The sequence below is a fragment of the Salmo salar genome, chromosome ssa02 (assembly GCF_905237065.1).
Source record: "Salmo salar chromosome ssa02, Ssal_v3.1, whole genome shotgun sequence".
In the NCBI taxonomy this organism is placed as follows: Eukaryota; Metazoa; Chordata; class Actinopteri; order Salmoniformes; family Salmonidae; genus Salmo; species Salmo salar.
The window spans coordinates 84,012,991-84,036,168 of record NC_059443.1 but is presented as its reverse complement, the minus strand read 5'-3'; the positions used below and the strand labels follow the sequence as shown (position 1 = coordinate 84,036,168).

The window sequence follows — 23,178 nt, the reverse complement described above, 5'->3', positions numbered from 1 at the left end:
TGTTTAAATGTCTACCGTGTTCTGTGGTAATCAGCATGTTTAAATGTCTACCGTGTTCTGTGGTAATCAGCATGTTTAAATCTCTACCGTGTTCTGTGGTAATCAGCATGTTTAAATGTCTACCGTGTTCTGTGGTAATCAGCATGTTTAAATGTCTACCGTGTTCTGTGATAATCAGCATGTTTAAATGTCTACCGTGTTCTGTGGTAATCAGCATGTTTAAATGTCTACCGTGTTCTGTGGTAATCAGCATGTTTAAATGTCTACCGTGTTCTGTGGTAATCAGCATGTTTAAATGTCTACTGTGTTCTGTGGTAATCAGCATGTTTAAATGTCTACCGTGTTCTGTGGTAATCAGCATGTTTAAATGTCTACCGTGTTCTGTGGTAATCAGCATGTTTAAATGTCTACCGTGTTCTGTGGTAATCAGCATGTTTAAATGTCTACCATGTTCTGTGGTAATCAGCATGTTTAAATGTCTACCGTGTTCTGTGGTAATCAGCATGTTTAAATGTCTACCATGTTCTGTGGTAATCAGCATGTTTAAATGTCTACCATGTTCTGTGATAATCAGCATGTTTAAATGTCCCTTATTTTATTTCCTCAATTCAATTACATTCAGTTCAGTAAACTAGAGGGGTCATTTTTGCTGGCAGACATTTGATACAGATAAGAGACAACTAATCTCAGAAACCCTGGGTTCTGTTTTGCTGCTACATTTGGTTCTGCAAGGGACCAAAACGATAACATACACTTAATCAATACACTCCTCTCCTCTCCTCTCCTCTCCTCTCCTCTCCTCTCCTCTCCTCTCCTCTCCTCTCCTCTCCTCTCCTCTCCTCTCCTCTCCTCTCCTCTCCTCTCCTCTCTAGATGGTTCCTACGATGCCTCAGGGGGCCAGAGACAGACCCACTGCCGGTCCTGTCTGGGGAAGTTATCAGGTTACTCTGGTCTGTACACAGTCCGCTCCCCTCAGAACCGCTGTGATGCCTGCGTCCACCTGGGAAACCTCTACGACATCAGTGAAGACCAGCTACAGCACCAGACCTATTCACAGGCACACTCCCCACACGCACACTCTCCACACGCACACTCCCCACACGCACACTCCCCACACGCACACACACACACCCAGCACACACACCCTCACTCTGGCGGAGACATGTTCACCCACTACCTGCCTCAGAGCGAGCTGGGTCTGGTGGGGGAGGGTGATGGGTTGGTGAGTCACTACCTCCCCCCTGCCGGAACCTCCCCCCCAGGATCTCACCTCTCCACCCAGCTCAGCCGACAGCCCTCCTATGAGAACGTCCCTGAGAAGCAGCAGCAGCAGCAGCATCGGGGGGGCAGCAGGGAGTCAGAGCGGCAGCAGCAGAGTCAGTTCAGAGGGTTCAGTCTGCCAGACAGGGACAACAGCAGAGATAACAGCAGCTTTGGTCTCCTGGAGGATAGTCCCTATGCTAACGTCCTCACCATGCGCTCTGACCGACCGTACTCCTCCTCCCCCCTCAACCACTCTCTGGATCCCGTCCTGCCCTACCCCCTGCCCCTCCCCCGCCGCTCCAAGTCCCTGTACCCCGACCGGCCCTCCCATAACCCCTTCCTGCAGGGCGGAGGGGGGACGGGGCAGCGAGGTGGAGGAGAGAACAGCCTGGCCGCAGCACAGCGCCTGGCACACGGCCGCTCTGCCACCGACCTCTACAAACAACTAGTCCCCCTGGCGATGACGCTCGGCAACCACCACGGGCATCCCCATGGTAACCACCAGGAGTTCTTCTACCCCATGGCCTCAGAGACGGCCGTGATGTCGTACGTGATGGCTCCGCCCACCGTGGCGGCCCAGCAGCCAATCAGCTACGTGACGGCTCCCCGGGCCTCCAGCGCCGGTGGAAACAGGCCACGCCTCTACCGACGCATGCCCAGCATCGAGTCCGACGTCTGAGACACACACACACATGGGAGAGAGAAGTGTGCTGGTGTTAGGGACAAATCTGACTTAACACACACACACACACACACACACACACACACACACACACACACACACACACACACACACACACACACACACACACACACACACACACACACACACACACACACACACACACAGCTGAACAGAACAGTCCTAGTCCTCAGTGTTTTCTATGAGGAGTTAAACCTCCTTCATAAACCACTAATACTATACAACCTATAGACAGGTGGTCTACCACTGACTCTACAGGAGAGGAGAGGAGAGGAGAGGAGAGGAGAGGAGAGGAGAGGAGAGGAGAGGAGAGGAGAGGAGAGGAGAGGAGAGGAGAGGAGAGAGGAGAGGAGAGGAGAGGAGAGGAGAGGAGAGGAGAGGTTGTACAGGAAAAGAGCTGAACCATACAGAGAGACTGATGGACTGATAGACTGCTCTGTGTACCCTGGGACTGGGTAGGATGTTCATCTGGATGTCTGGAGTGATGACCTCTAACTTCTGATCCTTCCTCTCCTCTGACACAGCCTTGGCTGGGCTCTAAACCCGCTCTTTGGTTCTTCTGAGAGAGAGATCCTCTCCCCGCTGTCTCTCTACCAGGGATAACCCCCAGCTCTCTCTACCAGGGATAACCCCCACCTCTCTCTACCAGGGATAACCCCCAGCTCTCTCTACCAGGGATAACCCCCACCTCTCTCTACCAGGGATAACCCCCAGCTCTCTCTACCAGGGATAACCCCCACCTCTCTCTACCAGGGATAACCCCCAGCTCTCTCTACCAGGGATAACCCCCACCTCTCTCTACCAGGGATAACCCCCACCTCTCTCTACCAGGGATAACCCCCAGCTCCCCCCTCTCTCTACCAGGGATAACCCCCACCTCTCTCTACCAGGGATAACCCCCAGCTCTCTCTACCAGGGTTAACCCCCAGCTCCCCCCTCTCTCTACCAGGGATAACCCCCACCTCTCTCTACCAGGGATAACCCCCAGCTCCCCCCTCTCTCTACCAGGGATAACCCCCAGCTCCCCACCTCTCTCTACCAGGGATAACCCCAGCTCTCCCCTCTCTCTACCAGGGATAACCCCCACCTCTCTCTACCAGGGATAACCCCCAGCTCCCCCTCTCTCTTCCAGGGATAACCCCCAGCTCTCCCCTCTCTCTACCAGGGATAACCCCCACCTCTCTCTACCAGGGATAACCCCCATCTCCCCCTCTCTCTACCAGGGATAACCCCCAGCTCCCCCTCTCTCTACCGGGGATAACCCCCAGCTCCCCCTCTCTCTACCAGGGATAACCCCCAGCTCTCCCCTCTCTCTACCAGGGATAACCCCAGCTCCCCACCTCTCTCTACCAGGGATAACCCCCACCTCTCTCTACCAGGGATAACCCCCAGCTCTTCCCTCTCTCTACCGGGGATAACCCCCAGCTCCCCCCTCTCTCTACCAGGGATAACCCCCAGCTCCCCACCTCTCTCTACCAGGGATAACCCCCAGCTCCCCCTCTCTCTTCCAGGGATAACCCCCAGCTCCCCCTCTCTCTACCAGGGATAACCCCCAGCTCCCCCTCTCTCTTCCAGGGATAACCCCCAGCTCCCCCTCTCTCTTCCAGGGATAACCCCCAGCTCCCCCTCTCTCTACCAGGGATAACCCCCAGCTCCCCACCTCTCTCTACCAGGGATAACCCCCAGCTCTCCCCTCTCTCTACCAGGGATAACCCCCACCTCTCTCTACCAGGGATAACCCCCAGCTCCCCCTCTCTCTTCCAGGGATAACCCCCAGCTCTCCCCTCTCTCTACCAGGGATAACCCCCACCTCTCTCTACCAGGGATAACCCCCATCTCCCCCTCTCTCTACCAGGGATAACCCCCAGCTCCCCCTCTCTCTACCGGGGATAACCCCCAGCTCCCCCTCTCTCTACCAGGGATAACCCCCAGCTCTCCCCTCTCTCTACCAGGGATAACCCCCAGCTCCCCACCTCTCTCTACCAGGGATAACCCCCACCTCTCTCTACCAGGGATAACCCCCAGCTCTTCCCTCTCTCTACCGGGGATAACCCCCAGCTCCCCGCTCTCACTACCAGGGATAATCCCCAGCTCCCCACCTCTCTCTACCAGGGATAACCCCCAGCTCCCCCTCTCTCTTCCAGGGATAACCCCCAGCTCCCCCTCTCTCTACCAGGGATAACCCCCAGCTCCCCCTCTCTCTTCCAGGGATAACCCCCAGCTCCCCCTCTCTCTTCCAGGGATAACCCCTACCAAACACATATTGCACTAGGACTGATGGCTCTCTAGTCGCCACACTAGCAGTTAGCTAGCCAGAGGGCTGAGATTAGATAGAATCACCAATCAGGGTTTCCTTCTATAGCCCGTACAGCTGGAATGAACAGAACACACAGCCAGACAATGGTATCACCATGGAGACACAACTCTGATGTCAATCCAACATCCCACATGAATGGGCTCAGAACATGGAATGGTGATGCCCTGTGTGTTCTAATCATTCTAGTTGTATGGCGTTAGCACCCGAACCCCTAACCCTTGACCTTGCATGCTTCCTAACGCTCTTCTACAGAGTAACAGACACACACAGACACATTGATGATGTTGTACAGGTCTGTATTGAGACTGACGCTATGAGGTAGTGTCTTCTAGCTGTTCTTCACTTTGTGGGATATTTTATACTCTGCTACCCTGACACATGACCAAAAATTATTTTCTACAACTGAACACGATTACGTAACACACACACACACACACACACACACACACACACACACACACACACACACACATACTGGCTCCAGGGGATGGCAGTACAGTGTGTGTGTGTGTGTGTGTGTGTTGTAACTGAGAAACTGTATTGATTTTTAAACACTGAGATTAAGAGGGAGGAGAGATGCTGTCTTTACCCCATTAGATCAGCTAGTCATCCCGACACACACACTACACACACACACACACACACACACACACACACACACACACACACACACACACACACACACTACACACACAAACAAACACTACAGTCGTGGCCAAAAGTTTTGAGAATGACACACATATTAATTTCCACAAAGTTTGCTGCTTCAGTGTCTTTAGATATTTTTGTCAGATGTTACTATGGAATACTGAAGTATAATTACAAGCATTTCATAAGTGTCAAAGGCTTTTATTGACAATTACATGAAGTTGATGCAAAGAGTCAATATTTGCAGTGTTGACCCTTCATTTTCAAGACCTCTGCAATCCGCCCTGGCATGCTGTCAATTAACTTCTGGGCCACATCCTGACTGATGGCAGCCCATTCTTGCATAATCAATGCTTGGAGTTTGTCAGAATTTGTGGGTTTTTGTTTGTCCACCCGCCTCTTGAGGATTGACCACAAGTTCTCAATGGGATTAAGGTCTGGGGAGTTTCCTGGCCATGGACCCAAAATATCGATGTTTTGTTCCCCGAGCCACTTAGTTATCACTTTTGCCTTATGGCAAGGTGCTCCATCATGCTGGAAAAGGCATTGTTCGTCACCAAACTGTTCCTGGATTGTTGGGAGAAGTTGCTCTCGGAGGATGTGTTGGTACCATTCTTTATTCATGGCTGTGTTCTTAGGCAAAATTGTGAGTGAGCCCACTCCCTTGGCTGAGAAGCAACCCCACACATGAATGGTCTCAGGATGCTTTACTGTTGGCATGACACAGGACTGATGGTAGCTCTCACCTTGTCTTCTCCGGACAAGCTTTTTTCCAGATGCCCCAAACAATCGGAAAGGGGATTCATCAGAGAAAATTACTTTACCCCAGTCCTCAGCAGTCCAATCCCTGGACCTTTTGCAGAATATCAGTCTGTCCCTGATGTTTTTCCTGGAGAGAAGTGGCTTCTTTGCTGCCCTTCTTGACACCAGGCCATCCTCCAAAAGTCTTTGCCTCACTGTGCGTGCAGATGCACTCACACCTTGCCTGCTGCCATTCCGGAGCAAGCTCTGTACTGGTGGTGCCCCAATCCCGCAGCTGAATCAACTTTAGGAGACGTTCCTGGCGCTTGCTGGACTTTCATGGACGCCCTGAAGCCTTCTTCACAACAATTGAACCGCTCTCCTTGAAGTTCTTGAAGATACGATAAATGGTTGATTTAGGTGCAATCTTACTGGCAGCAATATCCTTGCCTGTGAAGCCCTTTTTGTGCAAAGCAATAATGACGGCACGTGTTTCCTTGCAGGTAACCATGGTTGACAGAGGAAGAATGATGATTCCAAGCACCACCCTCCTTTTGAAGCTTCCAGTCTGTTATTCGAACTCAGTCAGCATGACAGAGTGATCTCCAGCCTTGTCCTTGTCAACACTCACACCTTTGTTAACGAGAGAATCACTGACATGATGTCAGCTGGTACTTTTGTGGCAGGGATGAAATGCAGTGGAAATGTTTTTGGGGATTCAGTTCATTTGCATGGCAAAGAGGGACTTTGCAATTAATTGCAATATATCTGATCACTCTTCGTAGCATTCTGGAGTATATGTACATTCCCATCATACATAAATTCCCATTATGAGGCAGCAGACTTCGTGAAAATTAATATTTGTGTCATTCTCAAAACTTTTGGCCACGACTGTACACGTGTACACACACACACACACACACACACACACACACACACAAACACACACTACACGTGTACACACACACACACACACACACACACACACACACACACACACACACACACACACACACACACACACACACACACACACACACACACACACACACACAAGATTTGATTTGATTTTGATTTGACACACACACACACACACTACACATGTACACACACACTACACACACACACACACACACACACACACAACACACTACACACTACATCATTGCCTGTAAAGTGTGTAAAAGTTTGAAAGCCAAACTGAACCTTTCTAACTGCGCTGGTGAAATAGCCCTGTCTTCTTTTTAAACAGATTTGGTGTGATGGTGATGATGATGATGGTGATGATGATGATGATGATGATGCTCTTATGCACAATATCAGGTTGCAATATCATATAATAATTCTGTACAGAGAAATTAATTCATGATTCTGATTTTAAATGTTTGATTTATTTCCTGGTTAATTAGTTTGATTTGTGTTATTAACGGTAATGATTATAGATGTACGACTCCGTGGGTTTTAATCCTTCTGTCTCTAAAGGCATGTAATGTTGTGTCTCTGCAGCCGTTGATTGATTACTTGATTGGTTGATTCATTTGGTTGGTTGATTGATCAGTTTGTTAGTCAGCTGATAGGTTGATCTGCAACAACAACACTGTATATAAAATACACAAAGTGACAATAAATAATGTCATATTTTTACTTTACTATTTGTTCTAAGATGACTATATGACCTTTGTTATAGTTCACCTCCTCTATTTGTCTGTGTAACCCTAGTCCCAACCCTACATCCTAACCCCTACACCCTAGTCCCAACACTACACCCTAACCCCTACACCCTAGTCCCAACCCTAACCCCTACACCCTAGTCCCTACACCCTAGTCCCAACCCTAACCCCTACACCCTAGTCCCAACCCTAACCCCTAAACCCTCGTCCCAACCCTAAGCCCTACACCCTAACCCCTACATCCTAGTCCCAACCCTAAGCCCTACACCCTAGTCCCTACACCCTAGTCCCAACCCTACACCCTAACCCCTCTACCCTAACCCCTACACCCTACACCCTAACCCCTTTACCCTAACACCTACACCATAACCCCTACACCCTTGCCCCTACACCCTAGCCCCTACACCCTAACTCCTACACCCTAGCCCCTAGCCCCTACACCCTAGCCCCTACACCCTAACCTCAACCCTTACCCCTACACCCTAATTCTTACACCGTAACCCCTAAACCCTAACACTTACACCCTAACCCCTACACCCTAGGGTGGTGCCCCTGTCTGTCTTTCTGTGTACATGTTTCAGAACATGTGTTTTACACTCTACTGTATTACACATCAACACTGGTGAAGGAGTGGGGAAGGTGGTTTGAAAGGTGTCTGGACAATATGATGCATGTAAGATGTACCATGTGTATTGTGTATGAATGGTGTGTGCGTGCTTCTGTGTGTATATGTGTGTGTGTGTGTATTGTGTATGAATGGTGTGTGCGTGCGTCTGTGTGTGCGTGTGCGTGTGCGTGTGTGTGTGTGTGTGTGTGTGTGTGTGTGTGTGTGTGTGTGTGTGTGTGTGCGTGCGTGCGTGCGTGTGCGTGTGTGTGTAGCAGGACACCAGACAGTGGATGGAAGGAACATTCATCTAGTTTCAGGTTTCATTCCTGATGTGATACGGTTGGTTACACATCACAGCTGTGTTGGGAGGGTATGTCACTTTACTAAGTCAATATGTTTAATTAACACTGATGATTTCTACTGCATGACCAATCTGATCCTTGTCCTATAGAGGAGGTGTTTTAACAACAACAACCCCAACAACAACACAAACAACAACCACAACAACAATAACAACAACAACACCCCCACTACCAACAACAACACCAACACCAATAACACCATCACCACCAACATCAATAGCCACACCAACAATAACAACACCACCGCCACCAACACCACCAACAACAACACCACCAACAACAACATCACCACCACCAACAACAACAACAACAACAACAACAATAACAACAACAACAACAACACCAACAATAACAACACCACCACCACAGCCAACAACAACAACACCAACAACACCAACAACAATAATGAAAACACCACCACCAACAATAACAACACAACCAATAACAACAACATCAACAACAACAACAATAACACCACCAACAACAACAACAACACCACCAACAATAATAACAACAACAACACCACCATCAAAACCAACAACAACAACACCCCCACTACCAACAACACCAACACCAATAACACCATCACCACCAACACCAATAGCAACACCAACAATAACAACACCACCGCCACCAACACCACCAACAACAACACCACCAACAACAACATCACCACCACCAACAACAACAACAACAACACCAACAATAACAACACCACCACCACAGCCAACAACAACAACACCAACAACACCAACAACACCAACAACAATAATGAAAACACCACCACCAACAATAACAACACAACCAATAACAACAACATCAACAACAACAACAATAACACCACCAACAACAACAACAACACCACCAACAATAATAACAACAACAACACCACCACCAAAACCAACACCAACAACACCAACAACAACAACACCAACAACAACAACAACACCAACAACAATAACAACACCATCAATAACACCAGCAATAACAACACCACCACCAACAACAACAACACCACCAACAATAACAACACCACCACCACCAACAACACCACCACCACCAACAACACCACCAACAACAACAACAGCACCAAAAATAACAACACCACCAACACCAACAACTTCAACAACAACACCAACAACAACACCACCAACAATAACAACATCACCAACAACAACACCACATTCAACAACAAAACCACCAACAATAAGAACAACAACACCAACAACAACAACACCACCACCAACAACAACAACACCAACAATAACAACACCAACAACAACACCACCAACAATAACAACACCACCAACAACAACAACACCACACTAACAACAACATCACCAACAACTACACCACAAATACCATCAACAGCAACATTGACAACACCATCAACAACACCACCAACACCAACAACACAACTGTGTCCCGGAGATGTTCCAAAAGGCACCCTACACCTTGTATAGTGCACTACTTAGGGTACATAACTTATATAGTGCATTACTTAGGGCAGATAACTTATATAGTGCACTTCTTAGGGTACATAACTTATATAGTGCACTACTTAGGTTAGTTCAATAAACTGCTTGATTCTAAACATGCTAGTATGGATCGTGATGCCCAGTTCTGTAACATACGTCGTTGAAGGGGGACCAAAACGCAGCGGTAAAGTACTCATCCTCTTATTTATTAAAGAAAACACTTAATCAATACAAAACAAACGACAAAAACAGTCCAGTAAGGTGCATAGACTATACTAGAAACAACCACCCACAAAACCCAGTGAAAACAAACACAACTAAATATGGCCTCCAATTAGAGACAACAACAACCAGCTGCCTCTAATTGGAGGTCATTGACAAAACTCACATAGAACTAGAAAAGCTAGATTAACATAGAAATAAGAAAACTAGAACCTAAACCCGCAATAACCAACCACACAAAACAAACACCCCCTGCCACGCCCTGACCAACTACAATGACAAATAACCCCTTTTACTGGCCAGGACGTGACAAGTTCAATAAACTACTTGATTCTAAACATGCTAGTATGGATCGTGACGCCCAGTTCAATAAACTGCTTGATTCTTAACATGCTAGTATGGACCGTTCAGTACACAGCTTGATTCTAAACATGCTAGTATGGACCGTGACGCCCAGTTCAGTACCCTGCTTGATTCTAAACATGCTAGTGTGGACATTGAAGCGGAGCCTTACACTAGGTTGCACCCTATTCCCCATGAAGCATTAGGCCACAGGGCTTTGGTGAAGGGTAGTGCACTACATTGAGAATAAGATGTGACTGGAGCTGTGTCCTCAGCTTCCTAGACTGAACAACTGTTTATCACTGTAGGGGAGATAATATGTTAGATATGACATGTGATGTATCTATTATAATAATACTACTGTCACTGAGTACTACTGCTCTACTACTAATGATGATGTATCTATTATAATAATACTACTGTCACTGAGTACTACTGCTCTACTACTAATGATGATGTATCTATTATAATAATACTACTGTCACTGAGTACTACTGCTCTACTACTGATGATGATGTATCTATTATAATAATACTACTGTCACTGAGTACTACTGCTCTACTACTGATGATGATGTACAGTTGTATATAAGTAAAGCTTACTTTATCTATTGGTCTGTCTGCTCTCTCAATCACTATATTACTCTATTACTCTATCACTCTATCACTATATCTATCTATCTATCCATCTATCTATCACTCTATCACTCTATCTATCTATCACTCAATCTATCACTCAATCTATCACTCTATCTATCACTCTATCTATCACTCTATCACTCTATCAATCAATCAATCAATCAATCTATCTATCTATCTATCTATCTATCTATCTATCTATCTATCTATCTATCTATCTATCTATCTATCTATCTATCTATATCAATTCAATTTACTTTATTGACATGGCAAGTTCATTATTACGTACATTGTCAAAGTATACATATAGAAAAAATATATATATTTATATATATTTATTTATATTTAATATATATATATTTATATATATATATTTATAAATAAATAAATGGTGGGACCAACAGCAATAATAATAGTAGTAGTGGACATGGGGTTACCATTAACAACAACTACACCAACAATGTTAATCAGAACAACATATATCTATCTCTCTATCTCGCTCTCTCTCACACACTCTCACTATCACACACTCTCTCTCTCATCCCTCTCTCTTTCCACCTTTTCTCTCATCTCTCTCTCTTTCTCTGCAGTTTGTTGACTACTAATGAAAAGTGCTTTTTGGAGTGCAGAACATGTGTTCTAACGGCCCCGTACTCTCTCTCTCTCTGTGTGTGTGTGTGTGTGTGTGTGTGTGTGTGTGTGTGTGTGTGTGTGTGTGTGTGTGTGTGTGTGTGTGTGTGTGTGTGTGTGTGTGTGTGTGTGTGTGTGTGTGTGTGTGTGTGTGTGTGTGTGTGTGTGTGTGTTTAGCTCTGTGTTGTGGTAAAAACTGTATTTTTATATTCCGGTCCCTCAGGAGACGAAGCTCTAATCTGGGCTGAAGAGGAGAGCGCACACACACACAGACACACAGACACACAGACGCAGAGACAGACAGACAAACAGACACAAACTGAGGACACTTGCTACAAATCTGTACCCACAAGCAGTGCTGTTGGGCAGAGCAGCTAGGAGATCTAAGAGCTTTTAAGCCCTTTAGATTTCAGCAGAAAACTACAGAACAGTCCATAGTTCAAACTGTTACACACACACACACACACACACACACACACACACACACACACACACACACACACACACACACACACACACACACACACACACACACACACACACAAAGACACACAAAGACACAGGCGAGTATGGTTCTAAGAGACTAATAGGAAGTGAGTTCAGCTCCTTAAAATGTCTGCAGAGGAACTAGAGAGTTAGACCAGTCAGTAAAGTTCTAGAGAACTAGAGAGTTAGACCAGTCAGTAAAGTTCCAGAGAACTAGAGAGTTAGACCAGGCAGTAAGGTTCCAGAGAACTAGAGAGTTAGACCAGTCAGTAAGGTTCTAGATAACTAGAGTTAGACCTGTCAGTAAGGTTCTAGATAACTAGAGAGTTAAACCTGTCAGTAAGGTTCTAGATAACTAGGGAGTTAGACCTGTCAGTAAGGTTCTAGATAACTAGAGAGTTAGACCTGTCAGTAAGGTTCTAGATAACTAGAGAGTTAGACCAGGCAGTAAGGTTTCGGAGTCAGACCAGTCAGTAAGGCTCCAGAGAACTAAAGAGTTTGAACAGTCAGTAAGGTTCTAGATAACTAGAGAGTTAGACCAGGCAGTAAGGTCTCGGAGTCAGACCAGTCAGTAACGTTCCAGAGAACTAGAGAGTTAGACCAGTCAGTAAAGTTCCAGAGAACTAAAGAGTTAGACCAGTCAGTAAGGTTGTAGATAACTGGAGAGTTAGACAAGTCAGTAAGGTTCCAGAGAACTAGAGAGTTAGACCAGTCAGTAAGGTTCTAGATAACTAGAGAGTTAGACCAGGCAGTAAGGTTCTAGACAACTAGAGCGTTAGACCCGTCAGTGAGGTTCTAGATAACTAGAGAGTTAGACCTGTCAGTAAGGTTCTAGATAACTAGAGAGTTAGACCTGTCAGTAAGGTTCTAGATAACTAGAGAGTTAGACCAGGCAGTAAGGTTTCGGAGTCAGACCAGTCAGTAAGGTTCCAGAGAACTAGAGAGTTAGAACAGTCAGTAAGGTTCTAGATAACTAGAGAGTTAGACCAGGCAGTAAGGTTTTGGAGTCAGACCAGTCAGTAAGGTTCTAGATAACTAGAGAGTTAGACAAGTCCGTAAGGTTCTAGATAACTAGAGAGTTAGACCAGGCAGTAAGGCTTCAGAGTTAGACCAGTCAGTAAGGTTCCAGAGAACTAGAGAGTTAGACCAGTCAGAGGGGAGAGGAGAGAGGAGAAGTGTTAAACAAATCCAAATATATTATATATTTTATATTTGCCACCCTTTGCCTTCATGACAGCTTTGCACACTCTTGGCATTCTCTCAATCAGCTTCAACTGGAATGCTTTTCCAACAGCTCCCACATATGCTGAGCACTTGTTGGCTGCTTTTCCTTTACTCTGCAGTCCAACTCATTCCAAACCATCTCAATTGGTTTGTGGTCGGGTGATTGTGGAGGCCAGGTCATCTGATGCAGCTTTCCATCACTCTCCTTCTTGGTCAAATAGTCCTTACACAGCCTGGAGGTGTGTTGGGTTATTGTCCTGTTGAAAAACAAATGATAGTCCCACTAAGCGCAAACCAGATGTTATGGCGTATCGCAGCAGAATGCTGAGGTAGCCATGCTGGTTAAGTGTGCCTTGAATTCTAAATAAATCACTGACAGTGTGACCAGCAAAGCACACCCCACACCATCACACCTCTTCCTCCATGTTTCACGATGGGAAGCACACATGAAGAGATCATCTGTTCACCTACTCTATGTCTCACAAAGACACGGCGGTTGGAACCAAAAATCTCAAATTTGGACTCATCAGACCTGTCGTGTCTTTGGGTACCATTAAACTGAAGACTTGTTTATCAATTAACTCCCTGTAATTATTATCACGCGATTAAACTGATTAATCGTTTAATTGTAATTAACTAGGAGATCGGGGCACCAAGGAGAATATTCAGATTACAAAGTTATAATTTTCCTAATATAACTTTCCTATATTATATAGGCCGATTATCTTCTGGTTTAAATGGTGTATTTTACCTCTAGTCCAGTCTCATTCCAAACGTCGTAAATTGTTGTATCTGCACGAACCCAGTCTTTACTAAAATCATCCATACATCAATTGTCTTAAAATCATTTATTTACTACACTAAGTAATTAACAGAAAACATACAAACAGTAATTATCGTCACAAAGGATTGGTATAGTAATGTGCCCTAATGGCTAACAAGCATGGCTGGTCTGTTAGACAATGGGTCATAAACGGTCAGCTGAGAAGTTACACAGAGTTCATTAATATTAACAATTGACAATTGAAGGCTCACTCATTCGGGAACAATTGCAATCAATATATATTTACGCTCATGTGTCGTCGTGATCCTTGTTCGAGAGTTCTGTTCTGTTGGGGAGTTTTGTCTGCGTTCTCTCTCTCTCTCTCTCTCTCGGTTAGAATGGATCTTTCAGAGCGACATTCATTAATGTCGTCATAGAATGGATGTTTCGTTGGTCTTCGCGTTCGATGATATAATTTACTTAGCTGCAGACTAATAATTAATATCAAAGACTTGTTCTTATTCTGTCGGTATCAATAGTCTAAAAGTTAACCACGTGGTATGGTTCACTTTCAGTAGAGGAATTGGATGGTAACCTATAGGCCACGGAGTGTAGGCCTGGTCTGAAGAAATGCAAATCAGGGGTGTTTTATAGTGCCCATAGAACAGGCTTGTCAAATGACGCCTGGTCCTGTATGAGTCCCTGGGGGCGTGCCTTTGAATGAGCTGATGCTATTATATAAACAGTTTTATGGTAATATGGCTATATTGTCTCTTCTGAGTATCACAAAATTGTACCAAGCGGATCAGTTCGTAGCTGGATTCTTCACCAATCTTCCATACCTTCTCCAGCACACACATGTCGCTCGGTTCTCCAATTCTATGAGTTGGAAGAATTTCCTTTGTCTCTCTATGGGCCATGTGGCCAGAGACTCTCCTGGAATTTTAGAGTTTTTACAACCCTTTACACACAGGGTGGATTGGGGGGAAGGTAGGTTGGGTGGTGGTGCAAAAGGGAGGGGGTCAACTGTCCTCCCTGTACCAAAAGAGGCCAACGTCATGACAGACCAAAGGACAGATTTCCACCGGTCTAATATCCATTGTTCGTGTTTCTTGGCCCAAGTAAGTCTCAGCAGTTTGCAGCAATTTGACCATGAAGGCCTGATTCACGCAATCTCCTCTGAACAGTTGATGTTGAGATGTGTCTGTTACTTGAACTGTGAAGCATTTCTTTTGGGTTGCAATCTGAGATGCAGTTAATCTCTAATGAATGTATACTCTGCAGCAGAGGTAACTCTGGGTCTTCCTTTCCTGTGGCAGTCCTCATGAGAGCCAGTTTCATCATAGTGCTTGATGGTTTTTGCGACTGCACTTGAAGAAACTTTCTGTCACACCCTGCTCTGTTTCACCTGTCTTGTGCTTGCCTCCACCCCCCACCAGGTGTCTCCCATTTGTTCCCGTTATTCGCTGTGTATTTATACCGGTGTCTTCTGTCTGTCTGTTGCCAGTTTGTCTTGTCTTGTCAACCAGGGTGTTTTTCCTGATCTCTGTTTTTCTAGTCCTCCCGGTTCTGACCCTTTGCCTGCCCTAACATTGTACCCGCCAGCCTGACCATTCAGCCTGCCCTGACCTCGAGCCTGTCTGCCGCCCTGTACCTTCTGGACTCTGACCTGGTTTATGAACTTCTGCCTGTCCTCGACCTGCCTCTTGCCTGCCCCTTGTTTTTTAATTACAGTTTTTCTCCATTGGTTTGGCTCATTTCTTGAAACAGAAATTACATTCTCAAAACTCTAAGATCATTTGGCAAAACAGTCTTACAGTTCAGCACAACACTATAGCTCACTTGCAAAAGCTCATATCTCTCCTAAAACTGTTCACTCATGCTTCAAAACTAAATTCCTTTCCCATATAAAGAGTCAGTGCCACGAAAATGGCAAAGATCCTTCTCAATTGCTTTGCCTCATTTCTTGAAACAGACCGGACGTTCTCAACCCTCTTGGTGCTTTAACCAAAACTAAATTTCCTTCTCATTTAAACAGTCAGTGCCCCCAAAATGCTTTGTCCCTTTGGCATTGTGTAAGCACTGCAAGTCAAAATGTTTAGATGTTTTGTCACTATGGCAGAGGACCATTGAAATATCCCTCATGTCCACGTTTCAGTCTTAGCCCAGTCCTTCATTGACAATGGTTACTGTACTGTTTTTTGTCCAGCTAACAGAATACAATTGTGTATAAAACTGAAAAAAAGAAATAGGATTTTAGGGTAAGAGTAGCCTCCAAGGTTTGACATCACACATTGCACTCATACTGCTAAGGAAATTGTAACCATTATCATTCACACACATAAAGTAACTTCCATACATCAGAGTAAAAATAAAATGTATACAGCATAATATACTGTAATATAAACACACAAACAAAAAACAATGAAAATGATATGCAGCCTACAGTGTTGTAAATAAAGCTGGAGTTTCACAACTAACAGTTCTTCACTGGTCGCTGTCCTCACCCTCCCTCTCCTGGCCACCATCCTCACCCTCCTGGCCATCCACACGCTGCTGTCTGTCTGGCCACAGATTCTCGTCCACATCACAGCGTATATTCTCCCTTGCGATGCAACGAGGGAAGAAACGGCGTGCATGTCGCAACCATCCTCTACACTGATCTCCTGTAATATCCTCACACGCAGCGTCCATTGCATGGAGCAGGGACCTCTGATCTTGAGCCCGATGCTCATACACTCTCCACCTCCAAGCGGAGAAATACTCCTCAATAGGATTGAGGAAAGGAGAGTAAGGTGGTAGGAACACCATGACCATCCTTGGATGAGTAGTGAGCCAGGCCCTGATGAGCGGGCCACGGTGGAAATTCACATTGTCCCATACAATGACATATTGTGGTAGGTGAGGCCCTACGAGACCTCTCTCATTTTCAGGGATCAAATCAAAATGAAGGCGGTCCAAGAAGATGAGGAGCTTCTGTGTATTGTATGGGCCAAGACTGGGGATGTGAGTGGCCACACCATTCTCAGATATGGCAGCACACATAGTTATATTGCCCCCTCGCTGGCCTGGGACATCCGCCGTGGCCCGGTGGCCAATAATATTACGGCCACGTCTTCGGCCCTTGGCCAGGTTGAAGCCAGCTTCATCCACAAACACGAGGATGTGATGAGTCTCGTTTCCTTCCAATGCCATTATTCTCTACATTAGCGTAAAAAAAGAAAACATCAAATCAGTCATAAAGAAGAGTCATACACTACAGTTACAGACAATTACATAGGAATGTTCTATGTTCTCCACAAGTTCAATATACTACTGGCCACTACTCCAGTGGTTCCAAACCTGGGGTACATGTACCCCTATGCAGAGGTACTACAGGGGGTATTTGACAGAAAGGGGAGGGGGGAAATCATCAATGACTAGACTTACTGAAATGTTACAGTAAAACCAACAGTATTAGATAGATTTACATGGGAGGCACTAATTGCAGCTCTTTGACCCCTTTTGTTATTGTATGTTATATTCTTCAAAATAAGGATTATAATGATAATTGCATCATACAGTAAGCTGCAGTTTTTAGGCGAAATGTTGAAGTCAGATAAATCAAATACTTCCATACCTGGATTACCTGGATACACAAATCAGGTAAAGTGGGTACTGAAGCCAAAAAAGTTTGGGAACCACTGCTTAATTGTAAAAAGGTTATAATGATGGACAACCAGTAACTGACTTACATGTACATAGTGGTACCGCAGCTCTTTCACTCTATCAGAGTTCCTCTCAAATGGTACCCTGTAAATTTGCTTCATTGTCATCTGATGCTTCTTCAATATCCGGTCTATTGTGGAGTTGCTTATAGAGTTGACATTTTGGAATATGGCATTGTCTTGTAGGATTGCAGCACGGATCTGTCTCAATGTGATGGCATTATTTGCCATCACCATGTTACAGATCTCTTGTTCTTGTTGTTCATTGAGAAGTTTTCCTCTGCCACCCGTGCAAGGTTGTCGTCCAATCCTAGATATAGAAGTCAAAGGACAACACTCCATTCGTAATGTATACCTTATGTATTCCTTACAGAATGAGTTACCTATGTAATTGTATTGTTGTTCTACTTACAGTAACTTTACCACAATTCTAATGCATCACTGCACAGTGACTGGAATACTACTGTAAACTGTATCATCAATACTGTAGAAAATAAACTATTCCATAGTTTATTTTCTCCAATGTTTTTCTTGTCATTTTTAATATCATAACATCCCATTGAGGTAAGATATTACTGTAGGCCTATCACACACACACACACACACACACACACACACACACACACACACACACACACACACACACACACACACACACACACACACACACACACACACTAAATGAATAGGTAAATGTGTAAATAAATATATTTCTTGCTCTATGCACAGTGTCATGTCCTATACAACATATAATTCCATCATTGACTGACTACACACCTGTTTTCCCTGCGAAAGGTTTGGATGATGGAGGAGACTGTTGAGCGAGGCACATTAGGCTGCACTCGGCGACCTGCCTCCGTCATTGTGAGGCCATGGTTGATAACATGGTCTATAATTGTGGCCCGAATTTCATCTGGGACAGCATGGTGTCTTCGTGCTCCTCGGCCTCTTCCCCCTATTCCACCACCACGCACCCTTACTCCTCCTCCTCCTCTTCTTCTTCCCCTTCCTCTTCCTCGAGCAGGCAGTTGCCCTTGTTCATTTACTTGGCCAGGTGCCTCCATGTTCAGAAATTGTACTGGTCCTGCATGGTCAAGCTCTTTGCATAGATGTTTGGCAGCATTCACAGTCATGGACAGCACCTGTCAGGTAACTAAACATACTGTTTGATTGGTCATCTGAGATGTGTGAAACTCCTCCTTCGTTAGTCAAGTTCTAGTTTCACCTGACTGTCAATTGCTGTAATAAATTTATCAAATGTTCCAAGGGATTCATATATGGTATTCATGGTATTATGTTCTTGACTAATTTTGACAATTGAACAGACTATTGTGCATGTGATGACTTATACAATGAAATGACGCTGACACATTTTGGAACGAACAACCATTAGACTGAGAATCAACAATCAGTTTAGATCGATAAGATCTATTCACTTGGAAATTGTGCTAAATGTAGGCTACATGTACTTAATCATTTGCAAAGATGTACTGAGACATTGAGACATGTACTTAGACATTTGCAATTTGATGAAATGAATGACAAATTCAATTCTGTTGAGAACAATTGCCAAGTGGTTTGGAGGTTTGTCCATGTAGTTTTGAGAATGTAATTTCTGTTTCAAGAAATGAGCCAAACCAATGGAGAAAAACTGTAATATCAGAGACTAGAACCATCTGCCTCTGGTGACTGCTTCTGGGTCTCGCCCTGTGTCTTTATACTTTAAATGTTCTTGAAATGTTCCGGATTGACTGACCTTCATGTCTTTGTACTTATTTGAGATGTTCTTGCCATCATATGGACTTGGTCTCTTACCAAATATGGCTATCTTCTGCATACCACCCCTACCTTGTCACAATACAACTGATTGGTTCAAAAAGATTAAGAAGGACATAAATTCCACAAATTAACTTTTAACAAGGCACACCTGTTAATTGAAATGCATTCCAGGTGACTACCTCATGAAGCTGGTTGAGAGAATGCCAAGAGTGTGCAAAGCTGTCATTAAGGCAAAGGGTGGCTACTTTGAAGAATCCCAAATATAAAATATAAATATATATAAAACACTTTTTTGGTTACTACATGATTCCATATGTGTTATTTTAATAGTTGTATTATTTATTAATTATTCTACAATGTAGAAAATAGTAAAAATAAAGAAAAACCCTTGAATGAGTAGGTGTGTCCAAACGTTTGACTGCTGCTGTATATTATAATAAATTCTTCAGAATACGTTACACCTTCATCCAGAGTGTGAAAAACAGGGGTCCCAACAGGGGATTCAGACCCCTGAATGAGATAGTCAATCTTTGGGAGGTCTCTACATAAGACTTATTTTTTAACCATTCTCCTATTTGTTTACGATGCAATTTATACTGCTACAGTGGTAAATATTAAAATAAAAGCGTATTCCAAATTAAACAGACATCCTCACCTCTGTCTGTGTCGTGGTTTTAAAAAAAGGTTTTTCTCCATGTGGCTGCACTTGTCGTTAGTGGTGGACATTACGAGCTTTTTCGGGGAGCCACATCGTTTGACTCTGTTCAAGGTAGAGAGACGTATCATTTGACTCTGTTCAAGGTAGAGAGACGCATCATTTGACTCCCAAGCGGCTCTTCATTCAAAATGCTTGAAAATGGACCTACCATGACACCGTGCCCCAACTTTTTTCTTTCTCCATAAAAAGTCATTTTTGTCAGCTACAAGAGTGTATGGCCAATGACATCACCGAATGAAACGTCACTTTTTTTTGGTGTGTTTTGTAACAGATGTCTATTTCCATTCATCAAATGAATCAAATCAAATGGTGCCAGTGCACTATCTGGATGGTGCAATTATCTTTGGAGTGGACGAACATGTGCAAGTACAGTAGCATACTTTTGGAAGAGATTTGTTTGACAATAAGATGAAAGCATCACGACTGTGTTTTGTTCCTGCCACATTAACAGGTCATAATGGTTTACTGTTAAGTGACATGTCTTTACTATTATGCTCGTAACAATAGACAAACACAGTGTGCTTAAACTAATAACACACAAATCATTGTATTTTTCTTGTCTATATTGAATACGGAATTTAAACATTCACAGTGTAGGTTGGAAAAAGTATGTGAACCCCGAGGCTAATGACTTCTCCATAAGCTAATTGGAGTAAGGAGTCAGCTAGTCAATGAGACGAGATTGGAGATGTTGGTTAGAGCTGCCTTTCCCTATAAAAAACACTCTGAGTTTGCTATTCACAAGAAGCATTGCCTGATGTGAACCATGCCTCGAACAAAAGAGATCTCAGAAGACCTACAGTTAAGAATTGTTTACTTGCATAAAGCTGGAAAGGATTACAAAAGTTATTCTATTCTATTCTATTAGCAACACCATAGTCCTATTAGTCCTATTCTATTAGCAACACCATAGTCCTATTAGTCCTATTCTATTAGCAACACCATAGTCCTATTAGTCCTATTCCATTAGCAACACCCTAGTCCTATTAGTCCTATTCTATTAGCAACACAATAGTCCTATTAGTCCTCCTCTATTAGCAACACCCTAGTCCTATTAGTCCTATTCTATTAGCAATACCATAGTCCTATTAGTTCTATTCTATTAGCAACACCATAGTCCTATTAGTCCCATTCTATTAGCAACACCATAGTCCTATTAGTCCTATTCTATTAGCAACACCATAGTCCTATTAGTCCTATTCCATTAGCAACACCGTAGTCCTACTAGTCCTATTCTATTAGCAACACCGTAGTCCTATTAGTCCTATTCTATTAGCAACACCATAGTCCTATTAGTCCTATTCTATTAGCAACACCGTAGTCCTATTAGTCCTATTCTATTAGCAACACCGTAGTCCTATTAGTCCTATTCAATTAGCAACACCATAGTCCTATTAGTCCTATTCTATTAGCAATACCATAGTCCTATTAGTCCTATTCAATTAGCAACACCATATTCCTATTAGTCCTATTCTATTAGCAATACCATAGTCCTATTAGTCCTATTCTATTAGCAATACCATAGTCCTATTTTAGAAACCATATCACATAAGAATTAAATATAAAATACAATAGTAGACTGTATGGATGATAAATATGTATTTTTCCAGTTCAGTTTCACAGACACGACCCCCCAAACCCCACTTTGAGAACCAGTCGTGACCCCCCCAAACCCCACTTTGAGAACCAGTCGCGACCCCCCAAACCCCACTTTGAGAACCAGTCGCGACCCCCCCAAACCCCACTTTGAGAACCAGTCGCGACCCCCCCCAAACCCCACTTTGAGAACCAGTCGTGACCCCCAAACCCTACTTTGAGAACCAGTCGTGACCCCCCCCAAACCCCACTTTGAGAACCAGTCGTGACCCCCCAAACCCCACTTTGAGAACCAGTCGCGACCCCCCAAACCCCACTTTGAGAACCACAGCTATATTAGGTAGTACTCAGTATAGAAGAGCTTCAGGGAGATGACTAATGTGTGTGTGTGTGTGTGTGTGTGTGTGTGTGTGTGTGTGTGTGTGTGTGTGTGTGTGTGTGTGTGTGTGTGTGTGTGGTGAGTGAGTGAGTGAGTGAGTGAGTGAGTGAGTGAGTGAGTGAGTGAGTGAGTGAGTGAGTGAGTGAGTGAGTGAGTGAGTGAGTGAGTGAGTGAGTGAGTGAGTGAGTGAGTGAGTGAGTGAGTGAGTGAGTTGCTCGGTGGCCTAATTCTTCCTGACGTGATCCATATGCTCTCAACTAATGGATGGCCCAGCACTCACACACACACACACAAACACTGACGTGCACACACACACACAAACACTGACGTGCACACACACACACACAAACACTGACGTGCACACACACACACACAAACACTGACGTGCACACACACACACAAACACTGACGTGCACACACACACACAAACACTGACGTGCACACACACACACAAACACTGACGTGCACACACACACACAAACACTGACGTGCACACACACACACAAACACTGACGTGCACACACACACACACAAACACTGACGTACACACACACACACACACACACACACTCTGTTTGCTGGTGCGTAGAGCGTCCAGACAATGTGAGATAAATGGAGTTAATTAATTTCCAGGATTAGAAACGAGGAAGTTACAATTACCTCAAGGCTATTAGAGGCTAGGAGAGAAGAGAGGGAGGAGAGGAGAGAGGGAGGAGAGGGGAGGAGAGGGAGGAGAGAGGGAGGAGAGGGAGGAGAGAAAGGAGAGGATTTTGATTTGATTTTATATGGATCTCTTTTAGTCCCCATTTCGACTTATCTTCCAAGAGTCCTTAAACAGAGAGGAGAGGGGAGAGGAGGAGAGGGAGGAGAGAGAGAGGAGAGGAGAGGGAGGAGAGAGGGAGGGG

At 44.5% G+C, this 23,178-nt stretch overlaps 1 protein-coding gene across 1 annotated transcript in view; it reads left to right on the top strand.

The window, feature by feature from the left end:
* LOC106596777 (glutamate receptor ionotropic, NMDA 2A) overlaps positions 1 to 2,067 on the top strand; it is a 190,448-nt gene extending 188,381 nt beyond the window's left edge. The window contains exon 20 of the mRNA XM_045711321.1: positions 873 to 2,067. Within this exon, the coding sequence (XP_045567277.1) occupies positions 873 to 1,942 (1,070 nt within the window). The 3' untranslated portion in view covers positions 1,943 to 2,067. The remainder of the gene's footprint in view (positions 1 to 872) is intronic.
* The last annotated feature ends 21,111 nt before the right edge of the window (positions 2,068 to 23,178 follow it).